Genomic DNA, 24,905 nt, shown 5'->3' on the forward strand with positions numbered 1-24,905 from the left:
AACACAGCAGGCCAGGCAGCATCAGAGGAGCAGGAAGGCTGATGTTGCGGGTTTACCACCTCTCACCAGTCCTAATGAAGGTGTGACTAGCTTTTCAATAGGTCCTGCCCTTTCACAGTGAACAATAATTATTATTGTTTATGACTGTTGTTTAATAGTTCACATTCAAGTTGCTAAGTTTCAATTCTATCCTGTCCATTTACATTTTCAAAATCAGTCCTGAAATTTTTCTGATGAAGGGTCTAGGCCCGAAACGTCAGCCTCTCTGCTCCTATGATGCTGCTTGGCCTGCTGTGTTCATCCAGCCCTGCACCTTGTTGTCTCGGATTCTCCAGCATCTGCAGTTCCTACTGTCTCTGAATCACTTTATTAAAGATTCCTGCAGGTGAAAGATCTGCATTTTGTAGGATACAGATTGTGAGACTACCTTTTTAAAAAGAAGCAGACATGATAAGGCTATTGAATCCCATTTTATTACAGGTTTCAGTTATTTATTGTTTTGTTTTCAGCGTTTCCAGCAAGTTGGTTATTTTATGTGGAGAGCAGCTGAATCATATAGGCCAGGGATTTCTCTCAATTTTTTTTCCCTGAATTGGTAGATGCAAGCTAAGGTGGTCATGGTGCTACTATTAGCTTCCTAATTATAGATCAAACGGTTTGCTTAACACATGGACACGGCAATCATCATCTTGTTTTGTAATTTTTATTGAACACAAGTATCTGACATAATGCAAATTCAAAAATCTCGGTTAGTAGTCAGTATTTACACCAGTGATAGTGGAAAGGTGGTTTAATCTTCACTCAATAAAAAGTTCTGTAACAGGAGAGAAGGCTCTAAATGCAGGGTATTCTAATTAGGGCTGACAGTGGAGGTTGGAGTTTTTAATCTTTGTAGGGTACATGAGATGAATTCTGGCCTTTTGCATTTACACAAGAAAGTCATAAGGCTATTTTATATTTGACCCCTTATTCAGTCAAGGCACAAGGGCTAGGCTTTTCCTCTTCAGTGCTAAATAGCCCCTGATTTTCTGCCCATTGATGTGACTAGGCAAGGAACTCACAGCTGATTCCAGAAGTTTAAAACCTTGGCCAATGTACTTATGATGTGAACCATGTTTGAAATTCTGAAAAGGAATCTTTAAGAATAATTTCAAGATGCGGGTGTCGCTGGCAAGGCCTACATTTGTTACGCATTTCTAACTACCCATGAGAAGAGGGTGGTGAGTCACCTTCTTTAATGCTGCAGTCCATCTAGTCAGGTACACCTACACAGCTATCAGAGAGAGTGATCCAGAATTTTGACCCAGAGACAGTGAAGTGATAACAATAATTCCAAATCAGGACAGTGAGTGGCTTGAAGGGGAACTTGCAAGTGGCAATGTTGCCATTAATCTGCTGTCCTTGTCCTTCTAGGTGGTAGAGTCATATGTTTTGAATCAAGGGGATGATTTCCTCTACTGGCCATTTGAAGCAAATGGGTAAATGTATTTTTTTTTTAATAAATGCATTTATAATTTTACTACAATCAACACAGGAGAAAATCCTCTGCCCTTTTAATTACATTAAGTTACCTTTCACTAAAGATGTGGTAGATGGCACAGTAAGACAACAAACATTCACTTTCTACGAGATCACTGCAATGATCCGTGTAAACTTTGTCCCATTTTTAATGCCAGCACAAATATTACAGCAAGTAACAGGTTTACGTATCGCTGGGTAATTGTATTAGGATAGGGCTTAATATAAGGCAGCTTTGGAATAAAAATGCCATTTGTTTTTGCTGTGATGCCATTGTAGTAAACATGCCCAAAAATGATCTGGTATAGCAAGTCACATTGGTACATAGGGCACACCTTAATTATTAAATGGGTGACTTGAGAAGTGCCTCCAGTGTCATCCCTAACGTTGAATATATGCAAACACTTGAAGCAAATGACAAGACCAGTATTTCACAGTTTGAACTTACAAATTAGCAATGCGATCATTACTGGACTGAGACTGCACACAAAATAAAAGTACATGAAATAATAAAGCCCCATTCGATTGTGCTAATGGGGACTGCTCCCAGTCTTACCATCATTGTTAAACATTACAGGCAATAAAACTTAGAACACATGGAATTCATGCCCAAAAATGTCTGCCTCCCCTTATATTCTTTTTAATTCCCCCCCCACCACAGTGATGGCATTTTCCCACACAATCTTCAGAACTACCTGCTACACCTTTCACAACCAAGCTATGCTGAATTTCTTTGAAATACTATGACAAAAACACACTATAATATTCACGCATTCACAGTGCACAAGCTTGCAGTCTAAAAAGTTGAAACATTGCTTCAGAAACAGAAATGCGCTACATAATTCCTTTCATAGCTGCAAGAATGGAAGGCGTTTTGCTGTGGAAACAAGCAAGGAACAATTAACATAAATGAATATCAGACTTTAATGGAGAAAACTGGTCTTAATATGGTGTGTAAGCATATGATATAACAAGGTCTTTCTGGTAGATCAAATAATCAATGCATATTCTAACCGAAGAGTAACAAGGAAAAGCAATGTAAACACTTCCATTCAAAATAAAAGTGGCAAAAGCAAACAAGCTAAACTATGGACATTTTAAACAAGCTTTGAAATAAAACAAAACAAAGCCTGTTACATTTACACACAATTATAACATGTAAAGGTTAAACAATTATGGTTTGCAGTCTTAAACCAATAAACACTGAAAATAAAAGTTGGCAAAAATTAATATTCATTTCTTAAAATTGAATACTGCAAATTGAAATATACTTCACATATGCAAATTTACAAACCTTCTGTTTAGTGAACACCTAACTCAGGATCAAAACTTGCAAATAAAAAAATTATAAACAGGTTAAGATAGCAATGCTTTGTGCACATAATGTACTTGTATGAACGGTGAAGCAATCACGTTTCTAGCCTTACAATGGTAATTTATAAAGCTGTGTTTTAATCAGTATAATTTTTAACTTTGAAAAAAGTAAGAAGATAAAAATCAGTTGTGGCCATTTCTACAGGTATGTACCGAAAACTCTCTCTTTTGTTTCAACTGTTCATTCTACTAACAGAGGGAGAAACGGAAGGAGTATCTCAGTGCTTTCTAACTGAAGAATGCACACGTTATCTAAAAATCACAATTGTTGCTAAGCGCAGTGAAAAATGGCAACTACAATTAAAATATCCCAGGTTGTTTTGTTTCCAACAAGTACCAATTTCAATTACGTGGTCAACCCTCTAATCAAGGAATTTTAGAAAAAGCAAGTGTGCCACAATTGATCCCCTTCTCAGCTGAAACCTACAAACAGGAAAACATGTTCAAAAATAATAAAAGAGACACTGAAGGGAAACCGGTTTCTGTGTTTTTTTTTTGATCATGCTTTGCTTTCATTCTCATTTGTTTGTGAGGCTTCATTAGGAACCGTCTTTACTTCTGTCCCCTCTTGTTTGGGCTTGTCCTCTAATGGGACCTTCCTGTCAAGTAGAAAGCAAGTGGAACATAAATTAATAAGGTGCAGGCAATAAAAAGATTAGGAAACAAAAAAGTACAGCAGTATGTGAAAGCATCTGAATCATTTCATGACACAATAACTGTTCCTTAACAAGGAAATATATTATGAAGTATACAAGATTGTACATGTCATCCATATTTTATACTAAATACAATTTCTCACAGAGGTATTGTTCCAAATACTCTGCTCACAAGCTACTTTTGCTGTCACCAAACAATAAATTAGCTCTTTGTCTGCACATTTGCAACACATCAATAAAGGGAGCCAGCAAGGTATCACCACAACTCACTACTTTGGCGTATCTTCAATTTTCACATGCTGCTGGAAAAGGATAGTCAAAGAATCGGAGGAGAGAATTTTATTACATTTTTAAAATAAGCCTTCTGCATTACTTTTTGACAAATTGTCACAATACCAAATGTTAAAAAAAAAGCTGTTATGAAAAAAATGAGAAATGAAAAGAAACAAGAATAAAATACATTACAGCATCATACCGAAGATATCCCTTGTTTCTAAACACTTACTATTTAAACATCAAGCATGCTTAAAACAGGAAAGCAGCATAAAACTTGACTTCGAGGAAGAAGTATAATTACAGAAACCACCAACTCAGTAAAAAGAAAAACACGGAAAGTAACAAATGCCAGTCAATACAATTGAATTGCAGAGCTGCTTCATTATACAGTGTCAAGGGTGTGCACCAAAGCAATCTTTCTGTAGGGCATCATTAGCTAGATAAATGAAGCCTAGGACAGAGACATTCCGATCACACCTACATATAAGTAAATGTAGTCTCTCTCTAGGACAACATTCCCAGTCAAATCACTTTTTCTTGTTACAGTTCATTTGGACTTTTCATTCAGGCTTGTAATTAGGAAAAATACCTTAACACAAAAAAAGTGATAAGTATTTGGGTGAAGGTAGCAAACAAGATGACAAAGGGCCTGCTGTGTTCATCCAGCCTTGCACCTTGTTGTCTCGGATTCTCCAGCATCTGCAGTTCCTACTATCTCCAAGATGACAAAGGGACCTTTTTTAAGAATTTATGTAGGATGTTTGTAGATAATATGATAAACATATTGTGAAGGCCAATTATGGCTGTTTTGGACAAGAACCCAGGTCATACAGTAACACGACAGTGTGCTTTAACATTTGGCTCTCATTTGGTCGTGGAAGTGGGCCCTGCACAGAGAAATAAAGTTACACATTTAGTCCTTAATATCAGATAAATTAGCTGAACTCAGTTAGAGCAATGTTGAGAAAGCTACTGTTTACGGGGTCACTCAGATTTATGTTCCTAATCACAATCTGGTAAGGGCTGTTACATTGTCAAATGGGGATTGTCATGTTCTTAGCAGTTATGTTGTCTTTTGTTCCTCAATCTGCTAATATTCACTGTTAAGGTTTTCACCTACAAAGGAGCATTTGAATGAAGTACCAGTGAATTATAGGTAAGGCTCATCACCATCACTTCTTCAAGCACGATTACGATAGTCAATAAATGCTGACTTCCCAAGAACCATTTTTAAAAAAAATACTCGTGTGTGGCTGTGGCAGTTCATGGAGGGCTACCTTCCTACCCTGTCCCACACTTTTGATTAGAACATAATGCTAGCTAAATAACCAGTTGCCTATTTCTAAGGGAGAGGGACATCAATGGTTCTTTCCATTACCAGAGGGAAGCACACTAAGGAGACATCAAATTGTGGTGGCTCTAGCTGGTTATTTCACTTAACTAAGGCGACTGTAGATTTCTTCTGTAAACGTGTGACAATTGAACAGTTTTAAGGCTGACCAAAACGTGACAATGGGAGAACACACAGGAAGCTTATATCGAGTTTGGTGAACAAATTTTAACTGATTAAAGTCCCAAGTCACTGTTTAATAAGTGAACAAAAGTGTTCATCCATGGATAACAAGCAGACCATTTTTCTTGCCTCTTCTCTTTCTCAAGATCCTGGATACTGGATTACAGTTGCATCTGGCCTGAAGATTTCACTTAAGTAATGCTGTAATGATTTCACTCAACTATAATGAAGTGATGATGTTACTTAAGTAATAACATGCGAGCCTTGGCAGGAAGTGAGCAGATGGACAAGTGGTGTGTTGGTTGAAGGGATGGTCAGACTTGGCTGTGTTTGACTTGTTTTATAAAACTTCTTTCAATTGAACCTTCTGGTAAATAATAACAAAAAATCTCCTGGGAAACTTTAGACTGAAATATGTAAGCAGAACAAAATCCTGCCCATCTCACTCGAGTTTTGGTGGAAAGAAAATTCTTCCAGGTTCATCTATACCTGACACAAAACACCAATTTAGGTCCCTCTACCTCATCAACTGTGGTTCCACATGTTTTTGGAGAGTAGTTAGACTGGCTATGGAAGCAGTGGTGATTTTGGCACCCATGAATTCAGGGCAGCACTCCAACTGGTTATATTCTATAACTAGTTTATCCAAGTCTTCCTTCAATAAGCATTAAGCCATAATTAACAAATTCAATGAATGCCTAAAATACTGGCACAATGTGTCTTAATTTCACATGTTTGATTTTGTTTTGTAAAAAGGGCTTCTGCTGCTGGGAAAGAATCATTCTTTTAAATAACAGACCATTATTATGACAACAATAAGACAATTATATTGAAGGGAAGAATAATTCAAGGAATAATGTGGTGTTGATTACAAATCTCAACCACAAATTAACTTCTGCTTTAACTATGCCCAACACAAAAAGGAAATACTGGAATACACCACAGAGCATTAATGGAAAGACGTAGAATCTTTCATATATCTTATCATATATCAGTGTTTACAATGACCTAAATTCAATACTTAGTTTCACTTTAAAAGATTAGTTTACTGCACAGTCCTTGCATGTACAAAATGAAATTCTGAAAGAACATAAAATTATTACAATAACTGGCCATCATTAAATAGAAACAAATTAGCTAAATCTTTAAAGAAACAGAGACTACATCCCCCACACCCAGCAGAAATCTCCCTCAGTATAAATAAAAAACATGCAAATTAAAAAAAATCTCATGCATGAAACTTGGTCATCATTAAGAAAAATCCAATAAACCTGAGGGAGGTTTCAAGTGAAACACTGATTTTCGAAACAAGCTCAGTAGTGGTTCAATATAATTGAAGAACTAGTCTACCTAACTAATTTGGAGCTGATTACAATACCTCCAAGTTTGAATTCATCACACTTTATTGGTCTGAAAATCAACAGATTCTAAAGTCCTAACGAAATAGTGGATCTGAAAGCATTTTGAAATGCTGATTTCAGAACCTGATTTCAGTCAGAAACTGAGCTGAATGTGCATTTCAAAAGAACATTTGCCAGTGAAAGTGGAAGTCACATAGCATTCAATTGACAAGACTGTTGCAGCACCTGGGTTTCATGGCTGGTTATAACACTGAATTGTACATTTTGACATTGGTCTGTGCCCTTCTAATAAATATGTAGAACACTGACATGTTGGAAGGCTTAGCTACACATGCTCCCTAACCTTGGCTGCAGTGATAAAGCAAGTTGTGGCCTGATGGCTAAGCCCTCCTTGATGATAAAGGATGTGTTTGAGGAGAGGGGCGGGAACAATCACCCTTGGTCAAGTATCCTGGATCATTCTCATGTACCTCTCACTGATTCTGTGTTAGCTATGTCTCTGAAATATAAGATTCAAGCTCCACACGAGGTACAAGCACAAAATCTAACACTTGCATTTCAGGCAGCACATCGCATCAGGAGAGTAAGTACAGGGTAGTCCTTTCTCTAGAGCCTTATCATTCAACCATCGCTGAAATAGATGACCTGTTCATTTATCTTAGTGCAGCCTGTGAGACCATGCTATGTGCACATATAGAAAAAGTAGCAGCCTCTATTACGACGGAGATCACACTTCAAAAGTATTCAGTTGGCTACAGAACTTTACTAAACAAAATTATATAAATGCAACTCTTGTATTCTTGATGAATGGGTTATGAGTCATTGCGAATATTTTAGGGCTTGGGAGAAATTTTCTGCAAAACTAAAAGATTAACATCCTTGCATAGTTTCCAGAAACCTAGACATTAGTGACTGTCAAGATAAAAAGTAAGGATAGTAAATTTGGGAGTGGCAGTGGCTTAATGGTATTGTTGCTGAACTGTTAATGCAGAGACAAAGGTAACGTTCTGAGGACCTGGGTTCAAATCCTGCCATGGCAGATGGTTCAATTTGAATTCACTAAAAAATCTGGAATCTAATGATGACCATGAATCTATTGTCAATCCTTTATTGGTCAGTGCATTGAGCATAGGAGTTGGGAGGGTCATGTTGAGGCTGTACAGGTCATTGGTTAGGCCACTTTTGGAATACTGCATGCAAGTCTAGTCTCCCTGCTATAGGAAGGATATTGTGAAACTTGAAAGGGCTCAGAAAAATTTAGAAGGATGTTGCCAGGGTTGATGGGGTTGAGCTATAGGGAGAGGCTGAATAGGCTGGGGCTATCTTCCCTGGAGCATCGGAGGCTGAGGGGTGACCTTACAGAGATTTATAAAATCATGAGAAGCATGGACAGGGTGAATAGACAAGGACTTTTTTCTGGGGTATGGGAGTCCAAAACTAGAGGGCATAGGTTTAAGATGAGAGCGGAAAGATTTAAAAGGGACCTAAGGGGCAACTTTTTCATGCAGAGGGTGGTCCGTGTATGGATTGAGCAGCCAGAGAAAGTGGGGGAGGCTGTTACAATTACAACATTTAAGAGGGAATTGGATGGGTACATGAAGAAGAATAGTTTAGAGGGATATGGGCCAAATGCTAACAAATGGAACTAGATATTTATTTACGATATCTGGTCGGCATGGACGAGTTGGACCGAAGGGTCTGTTTCCATGCTGTAGAGCTCAATGACTCTAATTGTTGGAAAAAACCTACCTGGCTCACTAATGTCCTTTAAGGAAGGAAACTGTCATCTTTATCTGGTCTGGACTACATGTGACTCCAGACCCCACAGCAATATGGTTGACTCTTAACTGCCCTCTGGGATGGGCAATAAATGCTAGCCTAACCATTGACACCCCATCCCATGAATGAATAAAAAAAATCTATTATTAGTTTATGCTGCTCATGAAGATCCTAAAGTCTTTGCTTTAAGCCTCAGACACAGAGACTACTCCTTATTTTAGTGCAGCTTTGGGTCAGCACAGTTTATGAGAACATTTAAAGAAAGTAGTGCAGTCACACTACAGTACTATTTAGTAGCTACATTTGGGGAACAACAATTGCCATGCACATCAGCAAGTCAGGGTCACAAAGCATGAGATGTATTTTTAATCAGATAAAAAGACTTAACTTGTATTTTCTGGTTATTGGACTTCTGCTGTCTCAGGAGTGGGGAGATCTTAAAAACAGGCATTCTGTTTTTTCGATCATGGAAAAATTCAGTATCTCACAAAGAAATACAGCACTGGATTCTCTGATAATAATAGGGAGCAATTCATTTCCAAATCAAAACAGTTGTGATGCCACAGGACAAGATTTTTATTAGAGAGCGGGGAGCATCAATACTAGTGAGCCTCACTCGTTGTTTTCTGAAGTAGTTGAATGGCTTTTCAATGATATTAAAATAATTTCCATAGCTGTGGCATGGCTCCTGAGAACTGTACTTTGTGCATGAAGCTAGTATGGGGAATGTCAGGGCACACAGATGGCATGGGAAATATGGCACAGGCGTGGGTGGGGAGTGAGGTTTAGTGGAGATTTAAACAATGTTGAGAGCTGGGCTGAAGTGCTGGGGAACCGAGGCATAACTCCTAACCAGCCCACCTTCACTTACCGTATGCACCTCATCGCAACTCACAAAATGCAGTGTGAACCCAATGCCTGTGTGAAAACATGAAAATCCCTTGTACAGTCTCAAATCGGTCAGGTGTGCAGGTTATGCAAGTGTGAAGCCTGTGCTTTCCAGAGACCAGTTTAAATTTCAACCCTGGGTTAAATTTTGATGACAGGCCAATTAAAAAACAATTCAGAAAAGCTGAAGCAGGTGCTGCTAAGATGAACAATGGCCATGGCAAAATGTAAATTCTGCTGGGGTATCACCTACTTATTTACATTCATTCTCTGCTATTGCAAAAAGCAATTGTTTCAGAAGGCTGAAATACTGTAGGATGTTTGGCTCCTCTGTACATCAAACTGTAATCATCACTGCTCATCATGTTATGTAATGTTAATTGATCTCAACAATCCAGCACACTTGAACTGCAAAACCACTTAAAATGCAAAACCACTTAAAATATCAACTAAATACACTGCCAATATAGATATTCCTCGTCCTGCACAATTTAAGACAGTTAAATTCACAATTTTGCAAGTCAATTGGAAGAAGATTCATGTTGAATTTTTTTAAAAAGTAGGTAAATAAGTGCAACAAGATGTTGTTTAATTGAAATGGCTTGTAAATTTTAATTCCAAGTTTTCCTTTAATGAAACAATCCAACTAACTTCACACGATCTGCAATTCCTAAACGTCCAGTAACATTAGACTTTTCACCTAGCATGTTAAAGCAAGATACAACCTTAAAAAATACTATTAGAAAAGTAGCCTTTGAATTGCCTTATCTGAGTGACCAGGTTTTATGCAGGAGTTGAAAGGACATGAAAGCAGAGCTGCATCACAACAAAGACACAGTGACAAGCAAGTAGCATTAGTGTGAAAAATGCCCATACTCTTCCTTTGCCGGAGCAGATGGTAAAGCGGCGTCTGCAATGGAAGGAGCAAGGTCAGCAGCTTTCCCACCAGCCATAGTGGGAAGAGAAGAAGTGCCAAGAGCTGCAAAAACATCCTTTGCAAGGTCAATGTCTGAGGTCTTGAAGGTCCCTCCGTCAACTGGAAAGTCCTCACCCTGGGAGGGTTTTTTGCTGCTGTCTGTAGCAGCCTCGTTCTTCACACTGGTGGAGTTATTTGTTGGCTCCACAGGGCTCTTCACTGGGTTAGGTTTTGCAGCTTCTATTTCTGGGCTCTTGGTAGTCGTTGGAGCTTCTGGCTTGGATTGTTGCTGTGCTGAAGTAGCCGGGGGGCTGGCTGGGTTTCCGGGGCTGGGAACTGGGCCAGGTTTGTTATTAGCAGGATCTTTTGTCACCTCCTCTGCTGTTCTGGCTACTGGTGGGGCAGAAGCTTGGTTGGAATTGACGTTTGAGACTGGATTACTGGAGGTTGGGGCGGAAGAAGGCGGTGAAGAAACAGAGACGGGGGCAGAAGGAGGAGTTGCAGAAACAGAGACTGGGGCATCACTAAGATCAACAAGGGGCGCAACAATGGATACTGTCTCAGCTTGAGACTTGGTGGAAGGTGAAGTGGGCGATGCTACAGCTGCCTTGGGTGAGTGAGGTGGGGCAGCTGAAGCTGGTGATGGCTCAGGTGTGGTTGAGGCTGGGAGTGCAGCACTGGATGTGAGTGTAGTCGTTTCACTCGTTGGACTGTTTTGAGCAGTGGCAAAAGTTTCAGTGATAGTGTCAGAGTTAGTGGTTACTGTGGTGACAGAAGGCAACATGTCTTCGACAGTAGCCTGGGTATCTGCTGCATGCCTGTGAGGACAACAGGAGTAGAAAATGGATAGAATAGACAATATAGCAATAGTGACAGAAAGAAGCAAAAGCACACAAAACAACTATATCATGCTGTCACGTATGCAACACGTAACATTAAATAGTCCCATATATTGGGTTTGAAAGCTATCATCCTTAGCTAGTATAATAAATGACTAGGATGTTATAGAAATTGACAGAAAGTGACTTAAGCTCCAATAATTCTGAAGTTATTGCAACCTGTTGTAAGTCAAAAGGTTAGTTGGTTGCTTGAATCCTTTCCTTCTCTCAATCAAATCAAATCAAATCAAAATTCACAATAAAACTTTTACTGTTTCAATGTGTCTTCTTACAAAATTGTAAAGCACTTTCAGATTCAAGTTTTGAATTACAGTAGGTGCATGACCATGTTAAGAACATCACAGTATTGCTTACTAAGTGTAAAACAAAATTTTCTTCTACCAATATTCATGCATATATAGCCGATCATGAATGGAGATAGAGGTCGGAATTTTACTGAGAAAATTAGTTAGTGGGTATTTTATTAATATCTGTTGAATGGAAAATTTACTTCATTTCTCTCAATTTTTACAAAGTTCATTTTCAACTATATTTGCAAGCTGTTAGTGATTCCTCAAAATCATGGATGGCTATAACTCATAAGTGAATTATTTCCGGATCTTAACTTTTCTGATTTTGGCTTTGTCCTTTCATTATGATAAAATAATTCTGGAGGGTAAACACCATCAGGAAAACACAAGCCAAATTAGACTTAGCACTGCACAGTAGCTCACAGGATTCACGGGAGTTAAAAAGCAAACAGAAATGATCCACCGACCAGATGAACTAAAACGTAAAGCAAAAGAACAAGCCGAGATCACAGTACAAAACAGCTACATTCTCAAACACACAGCAACTTACTCAGGCTCTGTCAATGGTGTGGTTTCATTGGGCTCAGTTTGGCTTCCACCATCATGATTGGGAGTTCGTTCTTCCTCAGTCCGTACCTCCACAATCGGCTCCTTTGATTCGTCTTTTCTGTAAAGAAATGTAAGATGCCATCTTTCATTTTGGTGGGTAAGGGCACATTTTGACGTGGTTTTACTGACCAATTGCATTTTATATGGGATAGATGGGAAGAGAATTGTAGATGTGAGGGCTTCACTGAGAGAATACTGCTTATATGGTCTAGGTTAGCCATGACCACATCGTCTCAAGGCTTGATGACATGAATAGGAGGAAGGGGAGGAAAGGAATGAGTATCCAAACTGTACCAATAGTCAAAGTGTGATGAAAAGCAGGACATGTTTAGCATGAAATGTAAAAATTAATGAATTTTGGAGCTATAATTAATGGGTGAAGTGGTCAGCTAGTTTGGCAGATGTCCATTTAGAAAGAAGCTAATAACTGACTCCATTAAAGAGCACAATGTTTTGTACATATGGGGTCAAGTGACTATGTTTAATGAATTAATTAATTAATGCAAGAACTAGCAGGACCAATTAAACAGTGATAAGTATGCATCAACTGATCAGAGCACAAGTGACACAGGAAGAGCCACTGGTTTCAAAAGAAAAAGGAGCAGACCTGGGGAGGTTTGTGGCATAGATTTGAAGATGAAGCAGGGAGAGACAAATGATGATGAATTAAGAGCCACCTGTACCACTAGCAATGAGGAAGCTAGAACCGTCTGAACGTGGCTACCGATTGTTTTGATTTGTTGAGTGTTACTTTTGCTGCTTATTAAAGTGTTCTGACATGACTTCATCGAGAGTCTCTATGTCTGAAACTTATTGCCTGGTCTCTGAACAACTTGCATTATTCTATCAATTAACTTGACCACAACAGAATCATCATCAAGTGTGAGGAACAAATTATGGACACTGATGTGGAATTACAAACTTTATTGGTTTTGAAAACAGAAATCAAATTGGTTCTAGTCACTAAGTGGAAGGCACCGTTAATAAAAAATACACCAAGGGAATATTGTAGATTGATGTATTTCACTGTTCCTTCAGCGTTACTGGGTCAAAATCCTGGAATTCCCTCCCATAGTGGCACCGTGCATCTACCTATACCAATTGCTTCAAGGAGACAGGTCACCACCAGCTTCTCAAGGGCAACTGGGTCTGGGCAAGAAATGCTGGCCCAGCCAGCAATGCCTACATGAATTAACAATAAGACAGTAAAAAAAATTAGATGGAACAAAGGTACTCTACGAAAGAAGGCTGTTGGTGTACGTATGAGGAATCAAAATAGCAGCATTGCAAGAAATCTTCTTTGCCTTTCGCATCCATTCCACTGAAATAAACTTTCTAGGTACTAAAATAATTAAAAGCTCCTGACTATTAAATAGCGAAGGTATAAACATGTACTATTTGTGTGTCAAAATACTTGACTAGACAATAATACAATTAAGATAGTGATGATCTGGTAATGCATATTGAGTCTTAGATGGGTATTTTAATATTATGAAGAAAACAACAGGACCCCAAGATCTTTTAAAGTTACTGGACGAATTTTTCTTTTCATCTAAATTCAAAACCAGTGAAGACCTGTGATTTTCAATTAATGTTTTGCTGGTTCATTAGTTTGGATGTATCAACATGGTTTCACAATTATTTCCACGACTGGCAAAACATATAATTAAAGGCTTGAAAACCAGAAGATCTTGTCAGTACAGCGGCGGAACAATTACTGAACACACTAACTTTGCTGCTTTAACATATTGTATTTCTGAAAAATTAAAAGCTTAAATTCCTTACGAGAAAGCAGCTTTTCCTTCTTCCATGTCCTTGCCCTTGGATCCTGGACCAGGCTGCCCACAGAAATTAACAGCAATGCACATCAGCAGGCCACACTTATTAATGAAGTAGCAGGTGACATCGACAGCAACGAGCAAGATGAGGAAGACGACAATGAGAATGCCAACAATGGCACCGGTCCCCAGACCTGAACCATCTGATGGATCAGCTTCTAGAAGAAAGGGAATCAATTAAGTATTAAACACTCAAAAATGACCTAAGTTTACTAAATGTGAAAATGTTCAAAACACCAGTTTAGATCTAATCCAATCTAAACACACAAGATTTCAAACTCTCAGTGCCATATGCACCAGGGTTCCAGAACAGGGATGCTACAAACGATCAGCAAATGTTTATGCTTGAAAGACTACAAGAGAAATTTACCATGTAACTTAGATGGTTAGCAAACTAGTTGATGGGAGCTAGTCAATAGCATTATCAAATGTACTCCCTTCTGCAGGATTTGGAGGAAAACTTTCAGATTGTTCCTTTACATTTGGACTTCTCTGACTGTCAAGATACCATACAAAATGGTTGCAAATCATTTCTAAAATGGGTTATCTGGTAATTACTACATTGCTATTGAGGGTCTTTCGGTGTGTAAAGTGACTGAGTTTCCCACATTACAAAAAGTACTTAATTTATGAAAAAGCACATTAGGATACACTTTTTCATGGGCTTAACCTTCCAGTGCTACAGCTGGAATGAAATAGTAATATTATGAAGACCACAGCTTTGTTTGGCTCCAGGACAGGGTCTGCATATACTTAAGTGTAATTATTAACAATGTTCAGTGCACTTGCTGCATGTTCAGATCATCAGAATGTGAGGGAAGAGTAAATAAAGGCCACCCTCCCCACTTCCTTGCAGCCACTTACAAAGTGTCACTAGCAGAGGTCTGGGAGCAGGTTAGTGCCTGTGACCTTAGCTGTGGGTAGTGTGTAGCATAATTAGACCAGACAGAAAGAGAAAACAAAATGGTAACATTATTTAAACATCAATTGGCAACACATAAATTGCAGTAAAAGTCAGAAACCTTCTTCTGGTCAGATAATGCCTAACAACTTCTAACTCATAACACTCAAGCCTAACTATTGTTTATTAAATAAAGCATCTTACATTTGGGTATTTGGGCTTGTACCTTTCACAGCCATTGTGGTAATTTTCATACTTGCACTCATGTATTCCAACGCTTAATAGAGAGATAAGATAGGCACACAGGGTCAACATTCTATGATGTGTCTTAATTACTTCTTTATTCTTGAATAACTTTTGTGATTTCTCTACATAGATAGCTGAATTTATTTGTTTCTCCATCACTCCTGGCCTTTCAGCATTAAGGATTCAATACATCTGTTTGAGCTCCAAAGTGAAAGAGCTCACACTTGCCCATAGTAAATTCCACCACTTTGCCAGGTCCCTTTGTCAGTCGTTTGCATTTGTAACTTTTGCTATTATTGGCTTTTCCAAATTCATGTCATCCGGATAGTTATTTTTCTAATTAAACTGTTCATAGATGTTAATACACACCTCTGGAGCCAGTGGGACTTGAACCTGGAAAATCATGGCTCAGAGGTAGTGTCCATATACACGGCACCACATGAAACATACCCTTCCATTCCAGTCAGCTGATGGCCCAGTACTGATCCCCGGGAAATACCATGTCACATCCCCCAACTGGAGAATTAATTCTTTATTCCTAAATCTGTACCCCGCCCCACCCCCCATTAGTTATGTAATCATAAAGTTATTTCCAATGCCTTACTTTTGGTAATTTTTTGTGCAAACTTATCAAATATTAATTGAAAGTTCATACAGACAGCAAGCTAGTGGCTTACTTAAAGCTTAAAATTAATCATACATGACCTACCATTTAAAAATTCATGCTGATTTTTTGACATCAACAAAAACTTCCTCCCCATGACATTCAAAGGACCATCAATGAACGTCTCAAAACTCCAGACAGAGAGAAAAGACGGTGGCAGAGTTTCACCAAGTATCAAATTTATTTGAATCAGTCACATAAATTATGTAACTACAAAAGTACCGCCATCTGCAAGATCCTCTCCAAGTGCAAACACCCTCCTGACTTGGAACGATATCACCATTCCTTTACTGATGATGGGTTAAAATTCTGGAACTCCTTCCTAAGAGCACTATACATGTACGCAAGTCACATGGACTGTAGTAGCTTAGGAAGACTACTCATGACTACCTCCTCTAGGGCGGATTGGATCAGCTATATTTGGTCTTCCCAGTGATAACCACATCCTAAGAATGATCGTCAAAATTGGCACTGTGCAACTTACTGCCTGACAACTGAAATCTTCGCGTCCATTCCAAGGCAAAGTCAGGTTTGTGATGGAATTCCTTCCATTTGTCTGGGCAGCAACTCCAACACCGAAGTTTAATATCATTTATACCAAAGCAGTCCTCTTGATCACCAAATTAAACATTCACTCCCTCCATTTCTGGTGCAATGTGGCTGCAGTGAGTACCATCCACAAGAGTGGTTTTTAACTGGCGTGCTGCGAGAATAGTTCAAGCATGCCATGAAATTTGTACAAACATAATCAAAACACATCTAGCAAACGGTGATCCATCTTGAACAACATTTCTCCTGGGATCAAAAAGCTCAGCACACACCAGCATCAGGATCAGGTTTCCCACTAACCCAGTAAATTGAAATTTACTTTTACTTTGCATTTTGCTCTGATTTGTTAAATTTCAATTATGCATCTGTACAATAATTTAATGAAAAATAATACATTTATAAACAGTTACAAACGTGAAATGCCATCTCCGAAATTCAGACCTCTGAACTCTGTGCAGTGTGTGAACATTTTAGGGCCATGAATCATTAGAACTGGTTGAGTTGAGTGGATTTTGAAAATGTGCCTGTGCTGCAATCAAAGACTGCATATTTTTTTCCAGAGGTTTTGAAATATTAATGCATGTGATTGTGCTTTAGCTTGTTGTATGCACAATGCTGCAAATTGCCCTAGCTAGATCGTGGCCACAGTAAATGCAAGTAAATTGATGACAATGAGCAATCAATTCAGATGAAACAAGTCCCTAGGGTGCAGGTGCATAATTCTTTGAAGTTTGCATCACATATAGACAGGGTGGTTAAAAAAAAAACGTTTGGAACGCTTGTCTTCATTGCTCAGTTCTTTGAGAATAGGAGTTGGGAAGTTGAGGCTGTACAGGACATTGTGAGACCTCTTCTGGAATACTGTGTCCAGTTCTGCTCGCCCAGTTATAGGAAGGATATTATCAAGATGGAGAGGTTTCAGAAGAAACTTATCAGGATTTTGCCAGGTATGGAAGATTGGAGTTCTAAAGGAAGGCTGGATAGGCCGGGACTTTTTTCACTGGTGCGTAAGAGGTTGAGAGGCGACCTGATAGAAGTTTATAAAGTAGTGACAAGTTTGGATAGAATTAATGGCAGTTATCTTTTCCTTAGGATGGGAGATTTCCAGACTAGGGGACACATTCTTAAGGAGACGAGAGCGATTTTAAAAAAGACAAGAGGCAATTTTATTTTTACACATAGTGTAGTTTGCATGTGGAATGAACTTCATGAGGAAGTGGTGGATGTGGGTACAATTACAATGTTTAGAAGACATTTGGATAAGTACATGAATAGGAAGGGTTTGGAGGGATATGGGTCAGGAGCAGGCAGGTGGGATTAGTTTAGTTTGGGGATTATGTTTGGCATGAACTGGTTGGACCGAAGAGTCTATTTCAGTGCTGTATGGCTCTAAGACTATGACTAAGTGGGTGTGCTGTGGAATTGCTTGCCTCATTGAACTGTGCCAGGTTACTCAAAAGTTTGGAAACCACTGGTCTACAAGATACATTGCTGTAACAAAGCTTCTCTGGCAGCATCTTCTAAAACCACAAACTCTATGACCTAGGTGGTCACGAGCAACTAGGTACGTGGGAACATCACCACCAACGAAGTTACACATCATCCTGAATTGGAAATATATCACTGTTCCCGCCATTGTCTCTGAATCAAAATCCTGGAACTCTTACCTAAAAAGTACAGTGGGTGTACTTACGTGATATGTACTGCAATCTTCTTTTAGTTGATTCGTGGGATATGGGTGTTGCTGTTTGGATAGTATCATTTTTCATCCCTAATTGCCCAAAATGCAATTATACTGCTGTGGGACTGAAGACATATGTAGACAAGACTACATGTGCTGCCAATCATTAAATGCTTCTGTAGGTCTTTGCAGGTTAGCTGCCATAATCTCAGTTATATATTTCTTACAAATAAATGCCATCATGCAAAATGCAATGAAGATGAAGGATTGAAGGCTGAAGAATGATCCTATGACAAAGCTCACTTTTCAAAATGATTAATTACATTAAATTTCCCATTACTGCATTGAACCTCAGAGCTTCTGTTAGATGTTATTGCGGAAATGAAAGGAGAAGTACATGTACAACATTTGCCAACAATTTAAATTAGACATATACCCAACATATTTTGTAATAGTAAATTTCAGTATTTTTGAAAGTGGAAATTAATTCTGACAGCATGAAGCTTATTTCTTGGTACCCGGACATACTTCTCTGCTTGAAAATATCTTTGGAATGCATTTTCTAGTCTTTTGAAACATGTAGTGGTTAAACATTTGAAGGCAAAAATTTAATTCTGCAGCAGTTTTATTAGTGAAAATAGAGGTGAATATTCAAAATTTGATTTGACAGAAAATGCAGAATCACAGAATCTAGATTTCAAGTTCAATACATTAAGACAATGAGGAACAAGTTTTCAGAGACTGCAGCAGACATTTATCAGTCTTTGACTGCTCTATTATCTCTGCTACCGGACTGTTAGGAATCATGGACTTAGCTATTTGATGTCTTTCATTCAAATACCAGTTGAAGCAGCTTTCCAACATAGCAAATGTCATTTTTTACAAAAGAAATCAAACACTCTCCTTCAACTCTAAAACCTTTATTTCTTAATTCTTCATCTTAGCTGACAATTCTGAGAAGAATTACTTTCTTTTAAGGATAAAATATTAAGAAGCAAAACTAATTTGTGCAGTTCTACATCTGGAGCGTTCTTTTGGTCTAATACTGTTATATCAATTCTGTTTTAAATGCAATGCAATTTAACTAAGCTCAGTTAAATTAGATTCATTGACATTCATCACCAAGGACTGTAATATGTCTCAGTCAAATTGATTCAGTGGGATAAATAGTTATAACTCAGGTGACTCTGGTAGAGCTTCAAAGAGCTGAAAGGGAATTCATGGACTTTGATTGAATTACATCAATTTCAGAAACAATCAGCTGCAATTCTCAAAAACAAACACTCTGAAGACTTCACTGACAGATTCTGATGTTAGAATATGTCCTACCAAAATGCAAATTTAAAACTGAAACTAAAATAACATCAAGTTGTCACAAACACTACTCCTGCCTCCCAGCATGCTACTCATCTTGGCTGAACTTCTAAAAGAACCCCACAGTATGGGACTCATTCCTTCCGCATTAGAGAGACATAGAATTCAGCCAGTTCTACCTGAATTGGCCTCCAATTATTCCACAGAAGTCCTTAGACATGACTAACATCATGTACGTATTATAGGATTGCAACAATGTTTACTTCTGCCTACTGATCTTTCAAAATAAACTATGGAACTACAGTAAAAATGTGAATTCTTCTCATATTTTCTAGCTCATTTTGAATTAAAAAATGTTTGTACTAAGGTAATTGCGAAAATTATATGTTATAAATCAGATAATGGAAAGTAATGAAATATAGCATTAGATAATGCCAAGGTCAGGAAGATGTAAAGAATAATTTTTCCACACAGAGTGTAACTTTTACTTTGAGGTCTTCAGGTAGGTTAGCAATGATAACATCTTTAATATTGTTGCAAGAATAAATATATGTATAAGAACTTTGTATAAATACACAGTTCACTTGTTTTCATTTAGGGAGGGTCTTCTTTAAGAAAGAAAATGCCATAACATCACTACACCTTTGATCTATTAGTTTATCTTGGAAGTCATAACATGTGGTGGCCATCATTTGACAGCAACGATAATTATTGTTGGCAAAGCAAGATATTTTTCAGGATGATTAGAAACCATAGTCAAATCAGATTATAGCTGTTACCTTAGTCAAAGCAGATCGCAAACCTTTTGATTACTAACGACCAGATAAGAGCCACTATTAACATCTCTTGTGAAATAATAAAATTCATGATGAAAGGTTAAGAATATTACCTAAAACTGGACAATATTCTAATTCTCTAAATATAATATCTAAATGAGGTATCTAGATACTGTTTATTTGAAGCGGGTTTGATTACAGTTAAACTAACAGATACAATTCACGTATTCCCCAGATGCAGCCTATGCTTAGATTGCTATAGAGTTGTGTAATAACATCCGTGACTTGGCTGATTTGCTGGCTGAGCTCTTGAATGGACATCATTCCAAAGATAATAATAAAACATCCCTCTTTTCTCCCAAAAGATAACTATTGTATGCTCTTTAAGCATTTCTTGACATCAGTTGTACAGAGATTGAGATTGTAAAATACACAAGTACAGAAGCCTGAGTCCATATATCATTTCAGCAGTTTAGGAACTCTTGTTAAATGGTGCAAGTGTTTTGGAGTGTCGATTTGATCTTCGGCTGTGCTTGGTCTGCATACACTTTCGTCTGTTGACTGTTGTAACCCTAACCCATAACACTGTCATCATCTGGGTGTGTACTTTCATGTTGTCTGTGCACAACTGGTTAATTCTAGACTTCAATTAGCTGTCTTCTCTTCCTCCTGGATGTTGGTGCCACTGCTATGTGTCACGTATGACCTGGGCTTAGTGTGCACTTTCAAAACCTCTAAGTCAATATATTACACTGTGACAGTGATCTTGTAGTTGGGTAAATCTGAATGATGTTCTTGTGACATCTCCATCCACTTGTTTGTTGAGAAGCATGCACTGATTCTTAGAGATTGTGGCTAGGTGGCAGCTTTGTCAAATTGCTCTGTTGCTTTTTGGCCACAATCTACGTTAGCAAAGGTAGCACCATATCTAGAGGTGTAGCTCTGAGGTATAACATAACGACACAAAAATTTAATGGTGTAGACCATTTGTTTGGCAAGACTGTTTGATCTGGGGTAATGTGGTTAAATGTCACTTGTTCACATGGCCTGTCTGTATGTTGCGGCCATTGTCAGAAATGAATTCTTCAGGTGCAATGAACAAATCGAATATGGGGCTCAAAATGTTTGTCATGTTAATCCTGAAGCACTCTTTATCTAACTGACCATTGAAAATTTGGATAAGTAATCAGGGATTCAGATGCAGTCATTTCCATTCAAGGTGATTTGATTTATTATTATCACATGTATGGAGACAGTGAAAAGCATTGTTTTGCATGCTAACCAGACAAATCATACCTTACACAAATACATCAGGGTAACAGAACACAATGCAGTATATAGTGTTATAGCTACAGAGAAGGTGTAGAGAAAGAGCAACTCTAATATATGAGAGATCCATTCATAAGTTGCAATTTTGGACTAAGAGACTGACAGAATTTCCAGCGGTTGTCGAGGTTCTACACAGTGCTCCAGCTCTGGCATGCCACTTAACTTTTCAATGTCATTATTAATCCTTAGGCTGCATCATGTAGTAGTAGTCTCCTGCACTCTATGCTCATATGTCCTTGGTGTAGTTGTAATAAGACATCTCAGAAGGGGGCTTTGGACACAGGTACTTGTTTGACTTTGAAAATACCTTTGGAGATACAGAGATCATTTCTGTAAGGTTAAAATATGAATGTGCCTGGCATTCCTTTTATTGTATCAGGCTACATTTCAATGATAACTTTTCACAGTGCTTCAGATGTGGATTCTTAGTGGTTTCGAATTGAAGCTGGATGCATTTATGTTGACCAGACTGCACTAGATCAACTTGGATCACATTTTTTCAGCTCAGAGTCCATGCTGTTGACCTGTAGATCCAGTGGAATATACTCATCCTTGTTGGGTTCAGCCATCAGCTCAGCTTATCTGAGGTGATCATTTTGGTACTATGTTTGCAGCAGACATCAAAGTTGTATCACTGTACTTTTACCTTAATTTTTCTAGTCTAAATGGTTCACTTGCCAGTGGTTTGCAGCAAATTATTTCTAATAGTTCATTTTCTGTTTCTATGATGAATTACATAAGAAAAGATACAAATGGAATTTTATGATCCCAAATAATGTTTCACTCTCTACGTTGGAATAATCAGATTCTATTCATGATGGGCTTCAGGTCAGAATTAAGGGATACCAATCTAAAGACTGAGATGAGGAGGAATTTCTTCTCTCTGAGGCGGTGACTCTTTGGAACTCCTTGCCACAAAGAGCTGTTGTGGTAGAGTCCTTGTGTATATTTAAGACTGAGATAGATTCTTGACCAGTAGGGGATTGGAAGATTGTGGGGAAAGGGCAGCAAAGCAGGTGTGAGGAGCGTCAAATATCTTATTGAATGGTAGAGCAGGCGGGTCAGGCTGTACTGCCTACTCTTGATCCTATTTCTTGTGAACTCACAGTCTTATAGAGGATCAGCCCTGATCAAATTGAATGGTGGATAAGGGTGAATGGACTGCTCCTGTTTCTATACAACTGATATCCATGTTTGGCATCCAGTATGGGGAAGCATTTGACTCCTGCAAACATAGGAGTTAATTTATTGTGTTGGTATCTTGTGCGCATTTATCTTTCGGGAGATTCAGACAAGCCTGAATGTACCATCTTTCTTTACACATAACTGAACTTCACATGTCTGCATAATGATGCACATGGCAGAGATGCCATTGCCTCTCATGTATTTCAGTTTGCACATAAGCCCTTTTATATACGATTGCTGCATTTTCTGGGAGGGCCAACTAACAGATCTTCTCGGGAGTGCAACACAGCATCACCCTTTGTAACTTCTCATGTTGCTGAACCTGCCAGGCTTACACGGACTGAAAATTCTTGACTGACTCAATGTGAATGTTCTTGGTCTCTTCTGCTGCCATGGGTACCTTAGTGATCTCAAGGACAAGTTACAGTGTTAAGAGCTGTATACAGTAGTAGACCTGTCACTGCTTGTTCTCTCATATCTACCAAGTAAAACATTTGTGGTATTCTGGTCAAACTGCCTTAGCTGTGTTAGTATTGTTAGTGCACTAAAGTGAGGGATTAACAACCTACTGTATGCAATGAATTGGGTAGTATTCCATTTCAACAATCTTGTAAATTACTTTTAGAATCAAAACTAGTCGGATATTTGCATCAGCTCCCACGAAACTTTTGGCTTGAAGGGGGTTGTTTGCCAGTTTTCTTCAGGCAAATGTTAATGGAGGTAAAAGATTCAAGTTGGTTGACTTCGTCCACACAATGTGTTATGTTCATTGTGTTGAAAACTTACTGACCCTCTCATTGTAAGTCGTTCCACTCAGGGTCTTGTCTCTGGTGTATTCTTGCTGAGCTCACCTTCTGTTTGGTTGTTCCCTGTTGTAGCCTCCAGCATGATTTCTTTGGAGCCAAATCTCTTGTACAGGCTAGCTCAGAGTCATGGGGGTGAAGGGAAGTGTTGAGCAGCAGAGAGTCTGAAGATTTATCTAGAATTGGTATAAGGCCTTGATTTTAAAAACATCATAAAGTGTTCAACTACTTTGTGCAGGCATGCCAACTGCTCATCAAGATCTGTTTGAAATGTTAGGTGAACTTGATGTGATTTACAATATTAACAGAGTGTGTGGAGCATGTAAACATCATTGTCTGCACATGTCTAGTGCATTGTACTTCATCACTAAACAGGAACTTGAAATCTCTTTTCCACCAATCCTTATTGTGTTCAAATTCTGAGGGAAGAATGTATAAATCAGCCCTGGCACCTAATACTAAGCAAAGCTCCATTATTCCAGTATTGAATTGGAGCCCTAAACTTTAAGCGTCCTATACTGTTGAGATGGAGGAACTGGACTTTAGTAACATAAATAGCAGGAGACAACTCATAAGAACAAGAATCCAAATTAAAATAACGCAAGTACAGAATTGCCTGTAGGAATATGGTTGGAGTCTAAAGAGAAAAACCAAGTTGATAAACAGTGAATAATTGATCTAGCCCATTAATGTTTTTATGCATAGCATTGCTCTGAATTAGAACTTTAAGAAATTAGTTTACTTCTTGGCCAACAGGATAAAGGCAATGATGGCTGGTAAAAGCAGGTTCAGATCATGGATTGAGAAGGGAGGAGCTGCAAACGTGCACTGCCAGTCATCATGCCATTCAGGACCACTGTCCTAGTAAGAGGCTGGCAGCAAGTTGCAATTCCACACCTATTCAGATTTCCAGTCAGCAATGTGGGTAAGGGGCATTGGCCTGAACCACAGCTAGGCAACCCAGCAGGGCTCATGTTGGGAAAATGGGTCACGGAGATTAATGCTGTGAGGAACACCCTTCCCACCCGCTTCGATCGTGGTTGCTGGGCTACAGCTGCTGCCGACCCTTGAAGATGCTGTCCTTCCACAATCAGGATTGGGTAGCTGCGGCCATTTTAAATCTCAACAATCTTCAGAGGGTGCCACCATATTTAGGCATCCTCTCTCGCTTCCTCCATGTTATACAAAACCATCAAATTTTCACGTCTATTGACTTTAATTGAATGAAACATCCAAAATTTTCAAAGGCTGGACACATAGAATAGCCAGTAAATGTCGAGGGCACAAGTTATAAACTTACCCCCTAGGTAGGTGCTGTTTCATTTTGGGAGATGCACGGCAAAATCTTAGTATGCCAGCGCAGCTCGCCTACTTATCCAGCTGGGAGCACCCTGCCTTGGGCATTGGCTTAGAGATAGTAAGAATTACCGATGCTGGAGTCAGAGATAACAGAGTGTGGAGCTGGAGGAACACAGCAGGTCAGGCAGCATCAGAGGAGCAGGAAAGCTGACGTTTCAGGTCGGGACCCTTCTTCAGAAAA

The 24,905-nt window shown here is 38.7% G+C and overlaps 1 protein-coding gene across 7 annotated transcripts in view; it reads right to left on the minus strand.

Annotated features, from left to right (window-relative positions):
• Positions 1 to 689: 689 nt before the first annotated feature.
• ncam1a (neural cell adhesion molecule 1a) overlaps positions 690 to 24,905 on the minus strand; it is a 489,661-nt gene continuing 465,445 nt past the window's right edge. For 4 of the 7 annotated variants that reach the window (XM_048615409.1, XM_048615408.1, XM_048615406.1 and 1 more), the window contains 3 exons: positions 13,865 to 14,072; positions 12,021 to 12,137; positions 690 to 3,491 (listed from right to left, as the gene is read on the minus strand). In XM_048615409.1, the coding sequence (XP_048471366.1) occupies positions 3,392 to 3,491; positions 12,021 to 12,137; positions 13,865 to 14,072 (425 nt within the window). In that variant the 3' untranslated portion in view covers positions 690 to 3,391. Of the gene's footprint in view, positions 3,492 to 10,241; positions 11,100 to 12,016; positions 12,138 to 13,864; positions 14,076 to 24,905 lie in introns of those variants that run through there. The other 3 variants (XM_048615407.1, XM_048615403.1, XM_048615410.1) reach the window with 3 other exon arrangements.

The sequence above is a fragment of the Rhincodon typus genome, chromosome 32 (genome assembly GCF_021869965.1).
Source record: "Rhincodon typus isolate 14 chromosome 32, sRhiTyp1.1, whole genome shotgun sequence".
Lineage (NCBI taxonomy): Eukaryota > Metazoa > Chordata > Chondrichthyes > Orectolobiformes > Rhincodontidae > Rhincodon > Rhincodon typus.